Source organism: Vespula pensylvanica, chromosome 5, assembly GCF_014466175.1.
Source record: "Vespula pensylvanica isolate Volc-1 chromosome 5, ASM1446617v1, whole genome shotgun sequence".
Lineage (NCBI taxonomy): Eukaryota > Metazoa > Arthropoda > Insecta > Hymenoptera > Vespidae > Vespula > Vespula pensylvanica.
In genome coordinates, this window is record NC_057689.1 from 7,033,571 (window position 1) to 7,055,035 (window position 21,465).

Sequence of the window (21,465 nt, forward strand, 5' to 3'; positions counted from 1 at the left end):
CGAGAGAAACGATACCCTATTGGTATCGATCGAACAATTCTTTTCTTTTCTTTTCTTTTCTTTTTTCGTTTCAATCGAATTATTACTGTTGAATTATTACGTGTTTGAAATTTTTTTCTTTCTCTTCTCTTCTCTTTCCTTTCTTTTTTTTTTTTCTTCTTCGTCTTTTCCTTTCAAACTACAAGTTGATAGAATATATATTTATAGATACGATAAATTTCTCTGAAATTACTGTCGATTAAAGTAAAATAAAGTAAAATAAAATTGAGTGGAGTCGAAGTTAGTATCACGTATAAATCACAATGTATACTTATTAACAATGTTATATAGTCGATAGATCCAAGAATGGATTCATTATATCATTTTCAAAAATAATGATTCGTCATATTGAAATCTTATCGAATCTTTCTATCTTGTGAAAGTATCGTGTGAAAAGTAATCGAATTATTTAATATCAACATTGAAAAATTAATTTTTAATCTTTGAAAATCTTATTTCTTTTTCAGGTCTGTAAAACAGAATGATATGATACGAAAAATATAGATAAGAAGTAAATATTAATTTTATGTTACTTGTATGCGTGTACGTTGAAACATATACTAAATAAATAATAATAGTAAGAGAGTTAGACGATTTCTCAGCAATATTAAAATTAAACTTAATTTCGAATTAACTTCGATTAATACTATTTTTTTTTCTTTTTCTAGAGAATACCAACGATGTTTAATGCGTTAAAAATTATACGATGAAAAAAAAAAAAGAGAGAGAGAGAGAGAGAGAGAAAGAACGAAAAGAAAAAATTAATTATAAAATTACTTCATCCTCGAAGCAAAATGAATTCGAAGAAAAAAAAGAAGTGATAACTACAATTATAAATAAAAATGAGTCACCCTATATATATGTGTGTGTGTGTGGGTTGAAACTCAAAAATTACATGACATTATAGAAAGTTAAAGATTCATCAAAATAAAAGGAATTCGTTTCGATGATATATTTCTTGTAAGACGATGACCAATAAGACTTGTCTTTACAACGTGACTCGTTTCACCATGTAATCGCTTGCATAATGCTGTTAGGTTTCTTTCCTTCGTAGTAGTAGTAGTAGTAATAGTAATAATAATAATAATAGTGGTAGTAGTTGTCGTCGTCGTTGACTTTCGATCGACGAAATCGTGGCTTGGCGGGCGGTCTAAGCTCGCGATCATGGTCTTTGTTTCTAAATCGGTTCTAAATCGGTACACAACTACCGCCTTCCACGCCTTCGTCTAGCACGAACTGAACTAGTTTCACTCTGTACACCATAGAAAGATTTTAAAGTATGAAAAAAAAAAAAAAAGAAAAGAAAAGAAAAAGAATAAAAAAGACAACGAAAAATAAAATATATATATTCCCAAATAAACTTAACGAACTCAATTCGTATAATCGAACGAAGAATTAAATTAAAACTCCGTCCGATAGAATCATTCCAAATAGAAGCCATAGGAAATACATAGCTTAACGATAATGTGCCTGACACAGAAGGAGCTTCGATACCGGCTAAGTGCATCTTCGATTTTCAAAAGACACGCATCAATCGAGATTTTCCGAAGATTTCATTCAGTAATCTTCTACTGAAAACTATAATTGATCCAATCAATATATTTTCTTCTTTTTCATTTTATCTATCATTCAATTTTGAACATTCATTGTTATAAAAATTCGTTCTTATAAAAAAAAAAAAAAAAATAAAATAAAATAATAAAAGATCAAATGAATATCGTTAATTAATTCCAGCGATATACATGTCGATCTTTAAAAGTGACGACAAAGATATTTCTTTAAAGACATCGAAGAAATAAGTAAAATAATTAATAATAAAGTGAAATAAATATTTAATCGTCGATGTCGGAAGAAATATCGTCGGGAGAATTTACTTTCTCGATATACTCGACACCGATATCTAAAATCGTTTGCAACGTAGTGCTTACTTGCCGACGTAGAGGTAAGAAAAGAGAAAGAGAAATATAGAGAGAGGATAAAACAAAGTATACATAAACGAAGCTATCATACTTTTCGAAAGTGGCACATACGTGCATAACGCACTATATATATACACATATATATAGGTATATACATATAATATATAAAATCGATCGTGTAGCATTTACTATGATGCGATTAGGTTTGGATAAAGTCGAATATTGCGACCTTGCACGATCATTTCTATATCCGTATATCTCTCTATGTATGTATGTTTATTTGTCTATATATGTGTTTATACGTTTACGTATACGTATACGTGACACACGTTTTATTCAAGAAATCTCACTTGGCTGACGAATCCTTCGTGCAAAATCTTTACAAAATTATTCCTTTCACGTTCGATCGATTGTAACCATCTTTCGAGTCGTTCGTCCTATCTCATTGTAATGAAATCAAATACGATGTTTCCTTCGATCACTATAACAAATCCTTCTCTTCTGTATTCTATTTTGAAATTCATAGATACCTACTGTTTTGAATTCCGATCACGTTATTACGAAAGAATTTTTCTATAGTTTCTCTTACATACGACGTCGTTTTTGTTTTTCTTCTCTTCTTTTCTCTTTTTCTTTTCTTTTCTTTTCTTTTTTTTTTTTTTGTTTTAATCGATCGTTTTAACATTTTAACGAATAAGAGTTATAGTTTAATAATCGAGTTTCGTTAACGAAAAGATGACATTTTTACATACATGTATAATAAAATTTAACACGTGATTGGAGATGATCGATAGTGAATCGAAATTTGATGGATAAAATTTTCCTCGAACGATTAAATAAATTTCTTATTCGAAGAATATTATAAAACGCTACATGTAACAACGATTACAAAATCGATACCCAACTATAACGAGTTATTAACAATTCAATCCTATATACTTTCCGTGGGAATATTAATTCTATAACAAAACCAAAAATATAATAATACTTATAAAAATCATAATTAAAAAGAAACAAGTAATAATATCAACAATAACAACAACACGTATACGAATGTATTCAATTTTGCAAATCAAAATTCCATTTCTTTTTTTTCGAAGATGTTAAAAAAAAAAAAAAACGAGTTTTTATTCTCATACTACTGTAAGATGTTGCTAATATTATGGAGATAACGTCAATTTCAGGTTTTTATCGAGCGAGAGAGACAAAGAGAGAGAAATGAAAAAAGAAAAAGAAAGAAAGAGAGAGAGTTCTCTTGGCCATTCTACGCAGGGACGTTGTAACGGGGCATTCTACGCGTTACCTTCGCTCCACCCGGTCGTCTCCTCCCCCTCCCCCTCCTCCTCCTCATCCACCTACTCCTACTCCTCCTCCTCCTTTCTTTCTTTCTTTCTTTCTTTCTCTTCCTCGTTCACGTAGCCTACCGATCTTCCTACGTTCAGCCTCCGAAGGGAAGAGAAGAGATACACATAAGTATGTATTACTATGTATGCACCCATACACACACCATACATATACACACATATGAGAAAACGCGAGGAGGCAGCATGCGTGCAACGCGTGGCACGCCAAAGAGACGACCGGTTTGTAAGACGTGCTTCAAACAAACGCTCCTTCGTCTTCGTATCCTCCTCCTTCTCCTCCTTCTCATTCTCCTCCTTCTTCTTCTTCTTCTTCTTCTACTATTTCTTCTCTCTCTTTCATTATTTTACTCTCTTACTCTCCATCTGTCTTTCTCACGTATATGATAAGTCGATCTGCATATATAAAATATATATGTATATACTAACACTTTCGAAAATAAAAGCTTTAGCGCCGGCTCCTCGTGAAATTCAATGATAAAGAGAAAAAGAGGAAGAGAGAGAGAGAGAGATATTCGCAAAATCAAAAATATTCCTCCATCTCTCTTTAAACTATCTTCTTCTACTCTTCTTCCGCTCGAAATACGCTTTTCATCGTTTCCAACGGTACTCCAACTCGTTGTGTTCTACGCAAAGAGTTCGAACTTCCGCTACGTAGAGAGAACTACTACCTTACGGAGTTTCAAATACGATATATATATATATATATATATATATATATGCACACTTATTTACTTATTTACTTACTACTTATTTTTACGTATGTATATACGTGAGTTGTAGAATCGAAACGAACGATTATTAATTTTACTCGGTCGATCATCTTTTTCAATTATTACATAATTTATTATCAACTTCGAACATTCTTATTCGCTACGCGATGATTCCTAATTCGAATTTATTTTGAAGAAATTAATTTCGTTAATGATAAATTTTCGATTGATAAATTATTGAATCCTTCTATGAGAACGACAGAGCGAATTAAAGAAAATCGATATTTCTCCTTCGTTAAAATTCATATTAAAATCTTGTCGACTGATCTAGAATTCATAAATCTTTCCAAGATATTTCTCGAAGTAAAACGAGAACTTATGCAATTTTTCTCTTTCCTTTTTCTTAGATATTTTTTTTCGACTTTTCCGTAAAATAATTTCTGACAAGGATAAATGACTTTTTCATTTAAATCGCATATCTACGTGCATATATCTATACTGTATATACGTGTTATGTTATACAATTTCGATCGATAATCGATCAACCAATCAAAAAAAAAAAAAAGAAAATGAAAAATGAGAGAGAAAAAAAAGAAATATCTATTGCCATCGGCTTATTTCCAATCGAATTCACTCGTTACGAGATTAGATGTTTTTATTTGAAAGATCCGATTACGCGATTTCGATCGATCTCTCTCGAGTTCCACGACTCTTCTCTGTCTTTTTATTATTTTTTTTTTTTTATTTTGTACTTTTTCTATGCACCTTTGGCCTCGACAGAAATCTTAATTGGAGACGACGAGAACTAGTGGCTCTGTTTCTCTTTCTCTCTCTCTCTCTCTCTCTCTTTCATTGCGAGTACTTCTCCTTTCGTTTTATTTGCGGATTAGTCAGACGATGACTACAAGGGGGTATCCTACGAAACATCTTCTGAATCACGCTCATTTCGTGTCCTTGTCTGCTCTTTCATCTCTTATACTAATTTTTTATACGATATACATATATTTTTCCCGATCAAAAAAAGACAAAAAATAAATATTCTCAATTATCTTCGATACATGTCCTTACTACACTCAAAACGTTAATACTTTGATATTCTCGTAAAGAATAAATAAAAATTTTCAATCGTACAAAAATATATCTACTTGTTCGTCATACATTTTTCGTAAGGTCGCAAAAGAAAAACTGCTTAACTGTCACTATTTCAAAAAAAGAAAAAAAAAATATATATATACTTTACGAATTACATGATCCACGCCGTAGAACTGGATTTATCTATCTATCGTAAAAAAAAAAGAAAAGAAAAAAAAAAATGCTTGAAAATACTAATTCATCATTAAGATGAATTAATATTTTAAAAGCTAACTAAACGACGATAATAAAATTAAAAATGAAGACGTAAGATACGATAGCGTGTTTCTTTCCAATTCGTAGAAAATAAATTCTATAATTAATTTTTCATTAATTACGATTATTACGCAACTGCATAAACTACTTCAAAAAAAAAAAAAGAAAAAGAAGAAATAAATAAATAAATAAATAAATAAATAAATAAATAAATAAATAAATAAAAAGTAAACTTGTACTAAAATTTTATTGATCGGGAAAGTAGAGTAGTTCGGAGATACGAAACAGAGAAACAAATATAACAAGAAAAGAAAAGAAAAGAAAAGAAATGAGGACAAAAAAAAAATAAAATGAAGAAGAAAAGATTGGTGAAAATTTATGCACATGTTGAACGTTGATGCTCCAAGGAGTCAAAGATCGTCATCACTACCGCTTACGAAGAATAAAGAGAGAAAGAGATACGAGAATGGAGAAGACGAGAAGTCGTTGACCTGTCCTAGGTAAACCTTCCACCACTCGATCGTTAAATATATTTAAGATCGAACAACTATCGCTCGACAAAGAGAGATAAATGATTTTTATACGCATAGATACTATTCCCGTAGTCGGCTATAGAAACTATCTCGATGATATTGACCAACCATTACAATGACCTCTAACAGACGACATTCTTTTGGAAACACGTAAATAAATACGGACACGTTCGGACATGTACGAAACGAAATTGTTTTCGTACGAGTTCTCGTATATGACTTTTTTTTTTCGTAAGAAATATACAACGATATTAATTTGTATATGTTGAATATGTGTATGTACGTACGTAAATATACCTATATGTATATTAAATCAATTTACGATCTCTACATTATATATACATACGATCTCATATTACATTACATATATACGATCTCTATATATACGTTGTGCGTATATATACATATATACATACGTGTTATACAATTTCGTAATAATAATAATAATAATAATAATAATAATAACGATCAACGTTTCGACGAAAACGAGGAGAAAAGTTTCTGCAAAGAAAAAAAGAGAGAAAAGAAAGAAAGAAAAAAAAATTCAGTTCAAGGAAATACAACGTACTAATTATGCGTCGTTAAATTTCTGGTGACAGAGTGAATAATTTTAACACGAAAATAGATAACGAAGATTAATAATACGCAGTAGGTGTAACGGTAATAAGATCATTCGGTTACGATGGTGATAAAATGAAAAAAGATTGAGAGAGAGAGAAAAGAGATAAATAGAAGGATAGCGAGACAAACGCAGATACAAAAAAAAAAGAAAAAAATAAATAAATAAAAAGAAAGGAATGCAAATCGGAGATTCGAAATGCGTTTGAATGGTTTATCGTTGACTACGTCGTCCGTCACTCGACGTTTTGGTCCATTGGGAATTTCTTTCGAAGGAAAGAGAGAAAGAGATAGAAAATATATATATATTTACGTTACTATATATACTCGAGTGGATATCCTGTATCTCTCTCTTTCTCTCTTTCTCTTTCTGTCCGACGTTATACGATTTAAACTTACATATTATATATCGTAGAAAAAGAGAGAGAGAGAGAGTGAGAGAGACACTCTGATCTTATAGTCGTCCTTACGACAAAATTTTCGACGCAAAACACTTCTCGTTAATATCTCAAGAGTTTTATATATTTTACGAAGCATTTCGTACATTTCTACGTCGTTTATAAAAACAAGATGGCCCTCTATTTTCATTCGAACGATCGAATTTCTTAAACCTACGTCCTTTTCCAAAGTATCATATCGTTGTATTATTTATTACGCATTACACATATGTCGCATGACGCATTGCTACATCGACGATTATTAAAAAAAAAAAAAAAATTCTTTTCATCGTACTAACGTTTATACGTAATGAAAAACAATTGATAGATCGTGTATCTAACCTAACCTAACCTCTTACGAAAAATTTACATTTCGAAGTATATTACGCAGCATGGGAAAACGATCTTCCTCTTCTCGTTTTTTTTTTGCCTTCCTTTTGGTTAATTCGTTAAGTTCGAAGGAATGAAAAGAAAAATAGATTTCTTACCTCGTGATACGAAGCTTTCCTCGGCACGGGACGTCGCGTAATCCCAGAGGTCAGCAGCTCGAAGAAATTCAAAAGAATCGTCGAGTAGCAGAAGAGACTGAGACAGGCCTCGAAACGTCGTTCACCGAAAAGAATGATACGCCACCGTGAAGTAGTTCTTCTTGGGTGTCTTTCTATCTTACGACGGTGTGAGATTCTCTCTTGAGCACTTTCCAGAGCTCGCCGACCGTCGATTTTTATATTATATTCACACGAGAGCTAAATAACGGACACTCGAGAAATAATACGTTTATATATACGTATATATATATATATATATTTGAATTACTTCGTCGAACGAAGATTCTTCTTCTTCTGCGAGAGGAAAAGAGAAGACAAATGAAAGAAAAAAGAGAGAAAGAGAGAGAAAGGAAGAAAGAAAGAAAAAGAGAAAAAGAGAGAGAGAAAGAGAGATGGCTAGTCAGAGAAATATATTATATATATATAATTATACGAAAGACAAGACGGACACCAACTAGAAGTAGCGTGAGATATTGTAGTAGATAGAGGAGAGAAACAGAGGATGATGGAAGAGGCAAAAACGGAGACGAAAACGCAACGACGACCTATCGTCCCGGCTCGCCGTGATGGAACTGAGGGGAGCTGCGTCGTTCCTCTCACGTTCGGCACTAGTCTCGCGCGTTCGGTTGGTTCCGTCGTTGCTCGGCCGTTCCCGTCGATGCTCGAGCGCCACCGAGCACGCTCGAACCCCCTCCACGCGGCGGTACGTTACGAACGGTGAGCAACGGTCGAGGGGAGGAGAGGGGAGCGGTGCGAAGCTCGACAACCTCGACGTTGTCGACTTTGCTCGGGTCGAGGCCGAAGTAAAGCGCGTTTTCTCTGTTTATTTCATCGTGTCCGTAGCCAAAGAAGCGATGAGATTCCTTCGCAAAGTATGCTCTCGCTCTTCTGCGACCTTACTTTTCGGAGACTAATGTGTGTGTGTGTGTGTGTGTGTGTGTGTGTGTCGCGTGCTATGCTATTTTTTGATCTTTTACTTTATCCATCTTTCTTTACTTCGTACCTACGTAATATCTTGTAAAAAAAAAAAGAATTGTAATTTATCGTAATCGACGATGAAATATGATCGATCTATCTTTCTTTTTTCTTCTTTTTCCTTTCCTCTTCTTTTTCGTTCATCTTTTTTATCGACCGAGCCTTCTCCTTTCGAACGAATTCCATCTAACCTTTAAATTAAACCCTCCATCCATCAGACGTTACACAAACTATCTCTAAGTCTCTAGTCAATAACTTTGCCGGAAAGTCTTCGAACGGTGCCGCATAAGAAACCGGTAGCAAGATAAAACGATACTTCTCTGTGTTCTACTAATAATAGAGCAGACGAGCCGCGCGCGTTGCTTCTAGATTAAATGCTGTCTGGAAGAGAACGAAGAAAGAACCAAGGTCGAGACGAGACGTTCGCGAGATCCTCCGGGGTATCGATTATTATCGATAGTGGTGATGGTGATGGTGATGGTATCGATAGCAATCATTGTAAAGAAGACGTCGTCTGGCTGGAATCTTCTTTTCGACCTACGAAAGAAGAAGACAAAAAAGGTGAATCGTTCAACCGAGAAAAGTTACATTTCGTTCTTCGAATATATAACTGTGTCGTTAAACGTCACCCCATAAAGATCCATTCTCGTCGTTGTTCAAGCAACTAGAAATAAATATTTTGAAAACCGAATCCTGTGCCGTGTCACGAACGCGCTTTTAACGACTTAGGGTGTACCGACGGACATTTTTAGAAAGAGAGAGAGAGAGTAGAACGAGTGTGTGTGTGTGTGTGAGAGAGAGAGAGAGATAATCCTTTGTCCGTCTTTTCGATCGACGTTGATGACGACGTATGATGAACGAAAATCTGTTTAAACGTCTAAACGAATACGAAATTATTGCGATCGAATTACGAAGAAAAATGATACAAATAAAATGATTGCGAGTGTAATGTAAAAAATAAGCAATAAAATTTTCTCACTTAACCTAGCATTTTTTTCTCTTATACCTTTCCAAAAAAAAAAAAAAAAATACCAAACAAATCACATACATTATCATCGTTCTTTTAAAGATCGTTACCCGTACGACGAAAAAAGAAAAGAAGAAAAAGAAAGAAAGAAAGAAAGAAAGAAAGAAAAAGCAAATCCGAAGTATTTCAATTCGTAATAGATGATTTGGTCCGAAAATACGTAAGTAAACGTTGGCCGGTAAGAAAAGCAGTATCTCAGGAATTTCAAGCGAAATTGTCACGAAATCGGTTGGTCGATCTTTTCTCGGTAGTTTCGCCGAGACCTTCTGGTAATTTCTCTCGCCGCAAAACAATTAAAAATTTTTTTCTGCGGTTACTCGAGCAACTACAACAACAACAACAACAACAGCAAAAGCATTAGCAGCAAACTGGCAACGTTTAGAGTCCGATAGCTAGCTCCCGTGTTCCGACGAATGTCAGAGCTTTTGTTTTTCTCATCTTTTTTTTTTTCTTTTTCCATCTATTTTTTCTCTCCTTCTCTGATTTCTCTCCCTTTCTCTCTTTCTTTCGTCTCTGTCTATCCCTATCTCTTTCTATTTCTCGCCCTCCCAACTCGCGAACGAAACCCACCATTACGAACGTGAACGAAAAAAGGAGGAGCATTAATATATATTCACAAGATCCTTCCAAGCCCCCTAGAGATCATTATCTTTCGAAGGGGACGGATAATCCAACGCTCGCGCAAGCAAGCCCTTCAGCCCTTTGTTAGGTTGCCCGCGGATCATCAACGGCTGCGCCTTTGAATCTTTCTTCGCAAAACGAGGACGCTTTTTTTGTCTCCTTCCTTCTTTCCTTCCTACTCTTCTTCTTATTTCTTTTCTCTTTTTGCACATAGGAACCTCTGATTTTGTATTCTTTATATCTCTGCTTTGGACAAAGGATGAGTTAAAAGATTGGTATATATATATGTGTGTGTGTGTGTGTGATATACATACGATATATTATATATATGTATATGATATATAGATGTATGTACGTACGATGTACGTACATACGTAAATTGGTACAAAATCATTGCAGAATATTTAACTAAGTAAAGAAGATGAAATTCTAGACGAACATTCAAGTTTATTAACCCTCCCTTTTCTTTATTCTCGCCTTCGCAAAAGATAAGCAAGCGACTTCCGAGAATATCCATTAAAGTAGAAAGCCCCGTAACTTCTTCTTCTTCCTTTCTCTCGGATATGGGGAGTCTGTGAAAAGGGAGATAGAAAGAAACAGAGAACGAGTAGAATGAAAATATACTTCCATGCATCAGCAGCAAAAGCAACAATACCAACACCAACAGCAATGGTTAGAGAAGCAATAGCAACAGCAGCTCTTGCTAGCAGCATCCGTTTTCGTGGATTTCTTTTATTATAGGAGCCAGAAAGTCGGGGAGAATATCGAAGAAGGTTGGATTCGTTGAGACGAAGCTGAAAGAAGACGAAGAAGACGAAGAAAACTAAGAAGAAGAAAAGATGGAAGGCAAAAGGCGAGTCTGAGTGTAGGTGTAGGTGTATATAACCTATCTATGGTTGCGACATACATATATTTTGTATCTATATACGTACGTACGTATATATGTTGTATGACATTTATATGTATGTATATATGTATATATGTGTACGATATAGCCGGAGGAGAGCCGAAATTATCCACGAGAGAAGCCCGACGTGCATGCGTGCAGAGTGTTGGGTTATGTTGGGTTGTGTTGTAGGTTCCTCTCTCGCTTTAAATTACAACCAGGAAGATGGTTGGCTCCACAACCATCTGGACCCTTTGTTTCAGGCTCCTCCTCGTCCTTCCCGAAGGAACGCGATACGCCCGTCTCAGAATCTTCCTTGGAAGGACTGAAAATAAAGGACACGAAGAGATGTATCCTCTCTTTCTTTCTTTCTTTCTTTCCTTCTTTCTTTTTCTTTTTTTATCAATCTCTCTCATTTCTTTTTTTTTCTTTCTTTCTTTCTTTCTTTCTTTCTTTTGGCGAGAAGATGGATGGAACGACAGGAAGAAAACAGGAATGTCGCGCAACGTCCCGTATGTACGTAAGTAACTACTAGAATTTCTTTCTTTATTTCTTTTTATATTTTGTCCGAGACTAATTGTTTTAATTGCGACTGAAATGCAGCTGCGAGTGCAAAGTCGATCGCGTAAGGTTGGATATATATTTATAGTAGTATAGTAACGAATCTAAGAAGAGAGAGAGAGAGAAAGAGAGAGAGAGAGAGAGAGAGAGAGAGAGAGAGAGAGAGAGAGAGAGAGAGAGAGAATGGAAACGTTTACGTGTATATTCGTTCAGAACAAAGACTTGTTTTTGTTCTATGATCATTCTATGAGATAAAAATATATCGATACGATTAAGTCGATCAAATCGAATATCAACTTGTATATTTATATAGCTACGTACACACACACACCGTATGATATATAAATGAACAATTAATATTTATCATGTCATAAAATGTAACATTAACGTTTTCGAATTATAAATAATAATGCAGGATAAAAATGATAATTATTAATAATATCGTTACAAATCGTAATAATAAATCATAGGATCGATAAAAAGCTTTGATTGTTTTCTAAGTATTTATAGAAAGTATTTATAGAAATATCCGTTATCGAGTATGGCAAAATAAATTTGCAATTAGATCGTAGTAACTAGTCGAACGAATGCGTAGCGAACGATACAACTTTCGCGTGATCGAAGACTCGTTTCAAATGCTACACTCGCCCTTTATTTGCGTTTCTAGGAGTCGGCTCTAGCTGTACTTACGTGTATATATACATATGTATAGATGGTAGATAAATACTTTATTTTAACATTGATAAAAATGTCGATATGTTAGGAATAAAACGAAATAATAATGTTTACAAAACGAGAAGGTTCACGTGTATCGGACTTTAGTCATTTTCGATCATATCTATGCATATATACATATGTAAATAATCAATATACCCTTATACTAGTACATACATACGTACGTTTTTACATGTACGCGTGAACGCATTCGTTATTCTAAACATTCCTGAAGATTCTACTGTGCATTTTAATTTGAGAAAAAAAGGACTAACGAAGGAGCGGGAGCTCGATATAAATGGCGATCGCTTTGCCGACCGACCGATTCTCGGCGGACGTGGTTCTTACGCCTCACGCATGGCAATAATCCCTTCTGGTGGATTACAAATTCAAACTTTCTATCGGTCGACTCGAAAGAATCATGGCAGAGGTGTTCGAGGTTTTGTAGCTCGCCGAAAAAAAGGAGGAAACAGAAGAACAGGGACTTTGAGTGGATATATCATTGAGTAAAAGAGGAAACTCCGAATGAAAGTGACACCCTATAGATATATGAATATATATATATATATATACAAATATAAGTATACTTAAGTATATACACATATGTAGATGGATTTAGTCACGTATATGTACACATAGTTACGTAGTCGTGTTCTTTTGGCCAGTTAAACCTCGCCGATTCCCGATTCTCGTCGCATTGTCTACGAAAGCGATTCTATAAACACATTCCTGCATCTCGTTAGGCCTCTGATGCTTTGCATAATCGTGTCTCCCGCGGGACGAAAGTCGTTTCCTTTCGGTAAGAGCGCTGTTCGTGACGTAACGACGAAAACGACGACGACGATGACGACGAAGAGGAGGAAGAAGAAGAAGAAGAAAAAGAAGAAGAAGAAGAAGAAGAAGAAGAAGAAGAAGAAGAAGAAGAAGAAGAAGAAGAAGAAGAAGACGATGACGACGACGACGACGACGGGTCGCTTCCGAGGTTAGTCGTAGGCGACGACGTGAGAAAATTTTGCCTTGCAAAGAAACCGAAACTCTTTAAAACACCGTGCCTTGGAGCTCTCTGAACGATGACTAGCTATCAGCGAGACTCGCTTTACCGAAATGATTATAGTGTAAGATTCTACAGAATATCGTGCCGATGTCTCCGGGATCGTTGTTGAGACGAGAAACGCAGAGAAGATCTTTCAATTTTATATTATTTAATATTTCTTTGTACACGTTACGTTTGTCAATGATTTGTCTGATTATAAAATCGATATCAAGTAAAAGATTTAATTAATTAATTGATCATAGACGAATATATTTAATTTAGATTACTATCGTAATCGATGTAACTTGTGATTACGAATTGAAGTCAAAGATATGAGCGAAAATTTAATTGATTAATAACCACGTTATGAATTACTTTCACGCACGATTGTTATAATCGCGTGCCGATGATTACGACAAAGTCCCTATCGATCTTTTTTTTTTTTTTTTTAAATCTTTCATAGATACCAAAGGAATCTGTAAAATTTCTTTCTTATCTTTCTTATCTTATTTGTTTAAATTGTTAAAAGAACGTTGTTAAAAGCGTTGTACGCACGTGTACTACTTACATACATCGTGTCGTTACTCGATTTGGTATCGTTAGAGCTCTTTTCTTTTTTCGTCATTCGAGAACACATCTATCGACATTAAAGGTGCGAGAAGAAAAAGAAAAAGAAGAAAAGAAAAGAGAAGAGAGGAGAAGAGAAGAGAAAAGGAGAAAAGAAGAAAAGAGAAGAGCAGAGAAAAGAAGAGAAGCAGAAGAAAAAGACAAAAATAAATAAATAAAGAGAAAATAAAAAGAAAAAGAGAGGACAGAAAGGCAGACGTGCATACCACTCTCTTCTAATGCACTTCGACTCGCGTTTACAAGCATGCACACAGCCTCCTTGCGGATCGGTGTCGCTCGATCGATGCGGGCCACGTGGGCGACTTGTTAAGTGCACCATCGAATCGAGCTCGCCGAGTACGGTCTCTCTACGCGCCACCCATACACGAGTATGCACTTTGATTTAATGCTCTACGTTGCACGGAGATATCGCCTAGTCTTACAGAGGATAGTAAGTAAGAAAGCTATTTCCACAATCCAGTAACGTTTCCACGCATAGACGATTTAAGCTCGACTCGTAAGCGAGCAAGGTCGTTCGAGAAAGAAATTTGTATTTTATTTTATTTCATATATTATTTCATTTTTCATGAAAATCGATCGTATAAAAGTAAAAAGAATAAACGATATAAAAATGATGCATTATATCTCGACTTTTTTTCATCCAGCCAAACCGATGTGCCATAAAAGAATAATCGTCTATTTCTTGATTTTTATCTTTTCCTTTTCTCCTTCTTTGAATCAAAGCAAGAAATTTTATATCTTATATCCGCCATATAGATACTCCTGTTATTTATAACAAACACGATAAATCAATCTACTTATCAACGATACATTCAAGCTGAGGAAGTAATAGAATTTTATAAAAATAATCTTCTATACCATTAACGGTATTACAATAATTATACCTTTGACGTTTACCTAGGATACATAGACATATTTGTATATTAGACAGATTACGTGTCATTTTATACGAGAAGGTAGTAACATCTTGGTCATTTCAGTTTCAATTTCCGGGATATCCTCGCGGACACCTCGGTGAGCTCCCACGTGACTACTCGCCACAAGTAAGGATTACTCAGCCTCAGAGGGCGTTTTGAAATAGAACGCTTAGTCAGACGTCAGGAGGAAGCGAAAGACGAATAAGAGAGACAGAGAGAGAGAGAGAGAAAGAGAGAGAGAAATAGATAGATAGATAGATAGATAGAGACAGAAAGAGAAAGAGAGAAAGAGAGGGTGTTGGTCACCGAAGCGAAAACTAAACCGAAGGCAAGCTTCGCTTTGTTAAAAGCCGCCTCTTAAAGCGTTCGCGCGAGCAACGACTTCGCGAAAACTCGCCCACCTTTCTTCAACTATATCTGTGTATGTGTGTAAGTGAGTGTGTGTATGTACACATGCTATAATAGGTCGTACGCCCTCGGCCTCCTCTCGGAGAGGTCGCGTAACGCGCTGGACCACGAGCGAGCACGTGCCACGACGAAGTGCATCGAGTATGCGGGAGGCCGAGAGAACGAGAAAGGCTCTTGTGAGAAGAAAAAGAAGGAGAAGAAGGTGGAAGAGAGGGATGGGGACGAGGATAAGGGCGAGAAACTGCTTTAAGATCGCGGATCTTAAAAAGGAGCGCACCTGGATCGCGCGAGATCCTTATTTGCCTTAGTGCAAAGACTTCGTGTCTCTCTTTCTTTCTTTCTTTCTTTCTCTCTCTCTCTCTCTCTCTCTTTCTGTTTTTCTCTATCTCTCGTCAGTAAATTTTTCAAATAGCACATAAATCTAACTACGTTTAGAAAAGGAATTAAACAATGGATTGTAAGAGTTGAAGGATACAATGTATAGAGTATGTAATGTTCGTATTTGAATATAAGATATGTAATATCATATTTATTCGTGGAAATTAATTAGAACGGAAGAGATTAGAAAGTTTATTTTATTATAATGTGTATATATATATATATATTATATTATATCTGATTATTATATATATATGTTACATATTTAAATATAATAATAATAATTATTATTATTATTAATAATCACTATTGTTATATACGAAAAACAATACGCATATATATATATTTGATATAAGAAAAGTGTACTCAGTTTTCTCTAAACTGAGAAGCCCTCCAATAACAGCAGAGTGGCGCAGTGGAAGCGTGCTGGGCCCATAACCCAGAGGTCCGTGGATCGAAACCACGCTCTGCTAGAATTTTTTTTTTCTTTCTTTTCTTCTCTCTCTTTCTTTCTCTCTTTTTTTCTTTCTTTTTTTCTTTCTCTTTTCTTTTTTTTAGCAAAAAACGAATCATACTGAATGCAGTTGTATCCCGTAGCTTAATTTTAACGATCGTAAAGACGCATTACGATTTATGTTTCTCTTTCTTGTTCGTAAAGGAAACAAGACTGCGTTCCATTCGTTCGTAGTCATCCTTTCGAAAACGACCGAAGGGTTTTTAAGTCGCGGAAGTGTAATTTGCAATACAAGAAACGAGGAACGGGCGGACCACCCTAAAGTCCCGTAAGAGTACCGAATGAGACACGGTCGTATTCGTGGGCAACGACACGCATGCTGCGATGGATGCCGCCATTCCTTCGTCATTGTCCTCGAAGAAGGAGACGAGACAACGGGTTCGGAAGTTCACCGGAGTTCACGAGCATAAATTCATGGATGGGTGTCGCGGCCTCCTCTCCGAGAGGAGCGCCGCTTTAATATACGTCGGAAAAGAGTTCGAGTGGCGAGAAATGTAAGAGCTCTTTACTGTCCATATATACGCATAAATTCATTATCGAGTCTTTGCAATAAATTCAGCAGAAATAATTTCCAACTATTGTGCAGCATAAAAGGATCTCTGCCTTTTTTATTCGTATAATGAAAGCGATATAAAACATATTTATCAGGAATATATAGAATATTAATATCGTATCAAGATTATTTTTTGCAATAGTTAAAATAGAATAAAGTAGATCGTAAGAAAATAACAATTTTCTTTTTCTTTCTTTCTTTCTTTCTTTCTTTCCTTTTTTCTTTTTCTTACACGTATTTTATATGTTTCTAATTCATATATCTCTATTTTAATTGTATTATATTTTATTATAACGATTCTGATATACGAAATAAATAATCGGACTTTTGATTTTATGCTACAATATTTTCATACTTCTTTCAAAAAGAAAGATTCTTTATGAAGGATAACGATTCAAAGGCACGACCCTGAGGTCAACATTACTTAATACGGACACGTCGTATTCGAGCTTGGTCGTTCGTCAATTCGAACGCAAGTTTCGCCTCCGAAAGACCGGATCCGTTCGGGTCGCGCGTCGCGTGGCTCGTTGTTACCGTTAAGAAACTCGCACGCGTTTGCTTGCTTTCATCTCATGACGAGTTAAAAAAAGAAATAAAGAAAATACAAAGAATGAAAGATATAAATGTTCAAAGGTTTAAATAGATCGGCGTTAGATCAATAATAAGATCAAATTATATTCGTAAAAAGAAAAAGAAAAATCACATCCCCTCTTTTCCTTGAACAAAGTATCTTCACTTTTAATAATTTACATAGATATTTCTAATAATAATAATAATAATAATAATAATAATAATAATAATAATAATAATAATAATAATAATAATAATTATCATCATCATCACAAAAATATATTCAACGAACAGGTGTTTTATTTTTTTTTTATTTTTTAGTGGACTTTTTATGGACGTTCCATTTTGTTAAGATCTCATCGATTCCTTCATTCTTTTCCTTTTTCGAAACTGTCTGTACCATTGGTCGATCTTCCGGTCGAATTTTAGCGACCAAAGGTATCTTCTTTTATGAAAAGAAAGAAAAAAAAATAGAAAAAAAAAAAAATAGAAAAGACGAGAAAATATATGACGTATGATAAGACGAACATAGAGAGAATATCTAAATGATCTAAAATGAATTACTTCGATCAATCACTTTTTCTTTAACAATGACATAACGTAAACAAAAAAAAAAAAAAAAACAGAAATGAACAAAAAGAAAAAGTCGATGTTATAAGATTGATGAAAAATTGATAGAAATGAATTTCTTGAAAGTGATCGAAGTAAAATTTCCACGTGATGACATTTTACTTGTGATTTAATAATAACAATAAAAATTAACAAATAAATTTGGGTTAAAATCGATGTGGACCTTTACCGGAAGTGTTTTTATCGGTTCAGAAATTTTCGATGGAATCTCGTACGGTATCGAATCGGTGGATGAACGGTCTGTGGATAACTGTCTCTTGCTCGTAGAAATTTGAGAATATCGGGAAGCTACGGTATCGCGTATATCTCCAGAGTATCCGTGTCTCTTGTCCACCGCAACGAGCAGCAGCCTTTGTAGCAACGTGCCTGGATACACGCGTTAAATGCACTTTCCTCGCTTTTATTTCATTTATATAGATATACATATGTATATGAATATATACAGTGTCTCAATGAAAATCGTCCATTAATGTATTATCACGATAATTAATTTTTTTTTTTTTTTAAATCTGCTCATTTTTTTTTTTTCATAAGAAGAAGTTCTTAACATTCGATCGATCTTGGGAATGATGACAACTTGCTCGAAAATCTTTCTCTTAAAGTAATTAAATTTGAAATTTAAAAGTAATAGTACAATTGTAAAGAGAATTAAAAAATATTTCAAACGATATACTATTAAATCGATCCTTGTTACAATTTTTGACGATGTTTTTAACTTTTCTTACAGGATTAGCTCAAAGTGAATGAATTTATTATAAAGATCTATTCTCTTCGGAAACAAAATTGATCTATCTCAAGGTTTTTCAAAAAAATCAGTAAATCTCATAAAATAGTTCTGGTGGACGCTTTTCTATGGGACACTGTGTATATAAATATATATATATATATATATATATATATAGTATACGTGTTTGATGATTTAAAAGGCCGTCTTAGTGCGTCGAAGCGTTAAAATACGGAAGAGATTACTCACATCTCGCGATATCGACGGGAAATTTTCTATCCATCCCTATCGATCGTAGGAAAAAAAAAAAAAAGAGAGAAAAAAAATTACAGATGAAGTATCTTATCGACTTATGAATTTAGGTTAAACGTGGGATTTACTTGATGATAAACATGATAAGAGAAGTCAGAGGATTTCCGTAGTTTTTTGTTTTACTTTTTAACGATCTTCTTTTTTATAACATGTAAATCAACTTTGAAATCATATACCGTGTGAATTAATTAAGATAAGAATGTTAAACTTGACAATACTATAGGTATATCTCTGGTAATATCACTGATTATTAAGTGGTTTAAATTACGCATACACGCACAAGTTCTTTATAATGCTGATCGACGTAACATTAATTAAATAAGAAATTCAAATTTTATATTTTTTATTTAAACTACTTTTTTTATAGACTCGCCATATAAAGCAGATCGTTTTATTTCGATAATCCTACGTAACGTTGAAAAATATTACGACATTACGTCATCAATATATTTAAACAACGTTAAATAATATGTACTTTCTATAATATATCGACTTTCTTATTTTATGTGCAATAATCTTGCAACTGACAAGTAAAACGCATTCCCGATACGCCATTTTCCGAATTTATACGCGATGCAATCGATTTACTCGAGACATCGTTTCGTAAAGATCGATTCATGGAAATTTATCCATGACTGTCGGATAAATATTACATAAATCCCAGTCCGCATTCGTCCGTGTTGAATTACGCAAGTATTTGATTCTCTCGCGATTTTTTCCCCTTCCAGATTACTCCTGGAGAACATAAATATGTATGTAGGTACATACATACATACATACGTACATACATACATAGGTATATACATACATACATATGAAGTCCAAACGCCTCCTTCGTGGCATTTCGGTTCTTTCCTGGATTAATACGATAGGGTTGCATAAGATGCATTTCGATAAAAATATGCATAATTTACGATAGAAAATAAATGACTATTATCGATTCATACTCGACGTAGTTTGACGGAGAAGTAGTCTAACTTAACGTTATTTCATTAATTTGACTAATATCAAATAAAATAAAAAAAGACGATTAAAGAAAAGAGATCAAACAATTGCATTATATATTTTCGACTTAGATCATTTTCATGATCATCGAAACGGAACTTAAAATTCTATGATAAACTATGCGAATCAAAAGGAGAAAAGGAGAAAAGGAATAATGTAATAAACAAATCTATATTATTTATAACAAAATAAAGAGAGAGAGAGAGAGAGAGAGAAAATAATGCAACCGCAAATGATAAAGTCTCCACCTCTTCCGTGAACCAGCATCACCTTTCTCTTCTCCTCTTTCTCTCTTTCCCTCTTTAACCCTAATACACGAACACATATAGATACACACGCACGTATAGATATATCCCTAGATCTCCTCAAATTACCTGCCACGTGGTCGCGCGAAACACAAACATTTTATTTCTCTGGACGTTATAGAGGCGTCAACTAATATCCACAAAGGGAGATAGAGTTAGATGGAAATAAGCATTAGAGAAAGAGATTTGCGGTTGATCGGCAACCGAAGACGTTCCGTGATACCGAACAGCCTCTGGCTTCCTGTTGCAAGGTTACTCGTGGCACGACCATGATTTCTGATCATCTATTTTCTCTTCTCTTCTCGATCCCTCGGAATCCATTTCATACGCGGAAGAACGGTTCGATGAAACGGTTAAGCGACCGTTAGAGGTATAAGTTTACTTTGCGCGTGCCTACTCTGCCAGTGATCCGACCAGGAGGACGAGTTACTTCAAAAGAAATTTTGCGGAAAAATAGAAGGAAATAAAAAAGGAGAGAGACAGACAGACAGACAGACAGAGAGAGAGAGAGAGAGAGAGAGAGAGAGAGACAGAGAGAAAGAGATAAGTATCTGATCTATAAACTCGTTCAATTCTTACCATCGATGATGTACGTTAACGAACTAAAGAGAAAAAGAGATAGATAGATAAATAGATAGATAGATAGATAAATAGAGAAAGAGAAAGAGAAAGATAGAGAAAGATAGAGAGAGAGAGAGAGAGAGAGAGAGAGGGAGAAGCTGGACGTTACATATAACGATAGCTAGCATATAAATTTAGCGCAAAGACGAGCCGAGATGCGAAATCCCAGGCGAATAATCCAAACGTGATGAATGCCGCCTGGCTTTACTTTGGAACTGGTCCACGACTCGCACTCGGTTCCGAATCCGTTCTTGCTCCTTCTCTTTCTTTCTCTCTCTCTCTCTCTCTCTCTCTGTCTCTGTCTCTGTCTCTGTCTCTGTCTCTCTTTCTCTTCAGTGCCGATACGCAACGTCGAATTCACCAAGAACGAAACTCTCTAATACGTGTCTCTAACTCTAACATCGTAGCTAAAGAAGTTATCGAGAGAAGAGCCACTCGTCGTCGGGCGATAATAAATCATAAGACGGTGTATTTAAGAAAGGACTATACTTTGCTATTAAAGGATAGCCAGAATAAGAGAAACGCGTTTGTTCAACGTCGTCAACGTCGTCGTCGTCCTCGTCGTCGTT

At 34.8% G+C, this 21,465-nt stretch overlaps 2 protein-coding genes, 1 long non-coding RNA gene and 1 other non-coding gene across 11 annotated transcripts in view; 1 reads left to right on the forward strand and 3 right to left on the reverse strand.

The window, feature by feature from the left end:
* LOC122629147 (PHD finger protein rhinoceros) overlaps positions 1–7,746 on the reverse strand; it is an 89,367-nt gene extending 81,621 nt beyond the window's left edge. For all 8 annotated transcript variants that reach the window (XM_043812224.1, XM_043812230.1, XM_043812227.1 and 5 more), the window contains exon 1: positions 7,456–7,746. The gene's annotated coding sequence lies outside the window, so the exon portion shown is untranslated. The remainder of the gene's footprint in view (positions 1–7,455) is intronic.
* A 2,593-nt stretch (positions 7,747–10,339) lies between these two features.
* LOC122629159 lies at positions 10,340–10,929 on the reverse strand. Its single transcript, XR_006327193.1, has 2 exons — positions 10,513–10,929; positions 10,340–10,381 (listed from the first exon to the last, which is right to left on the reverse strand). It is a non-coding gene; the product is annotated as an uncharacterized LOC122629159 (long non-coding RNA).
* A 5,134-nt stretch (positions 10,930–16,063) lies between these two features.
* Positions 16,064–16,135, forward strand: Trnam-cau. Its single transcript has one exon. It is a non-coding gene; the product is annotated as a tRNA-Met (tRNA).
* Positions 16,136–17,607: 1,472 nt separating this feature from the next.
* LOC122629157 lies at positions 17,608–18,954 on the reverse strand. Its single transcript, XM_043812252.1, has 3 exons — positions 18,903–18,954; positions 18,099–18,295; positions 17,608–17,744 (listed from the first exon to the last, which is right to left on the reverse strand). Exons 1-3 carry the CDS (start codon positions 18,934–18,936, stop codon positions 17,610–17,612), a joined length of 366 nt encoding a protein of 121 aa, XP_043668187.1. The 5' UTR covers positions 18,937–18,954; the 3' UTR covers positions 17,608–17,609.
* Positions 18,955–21,465: the final 2,511 nt, after the last annotated feature.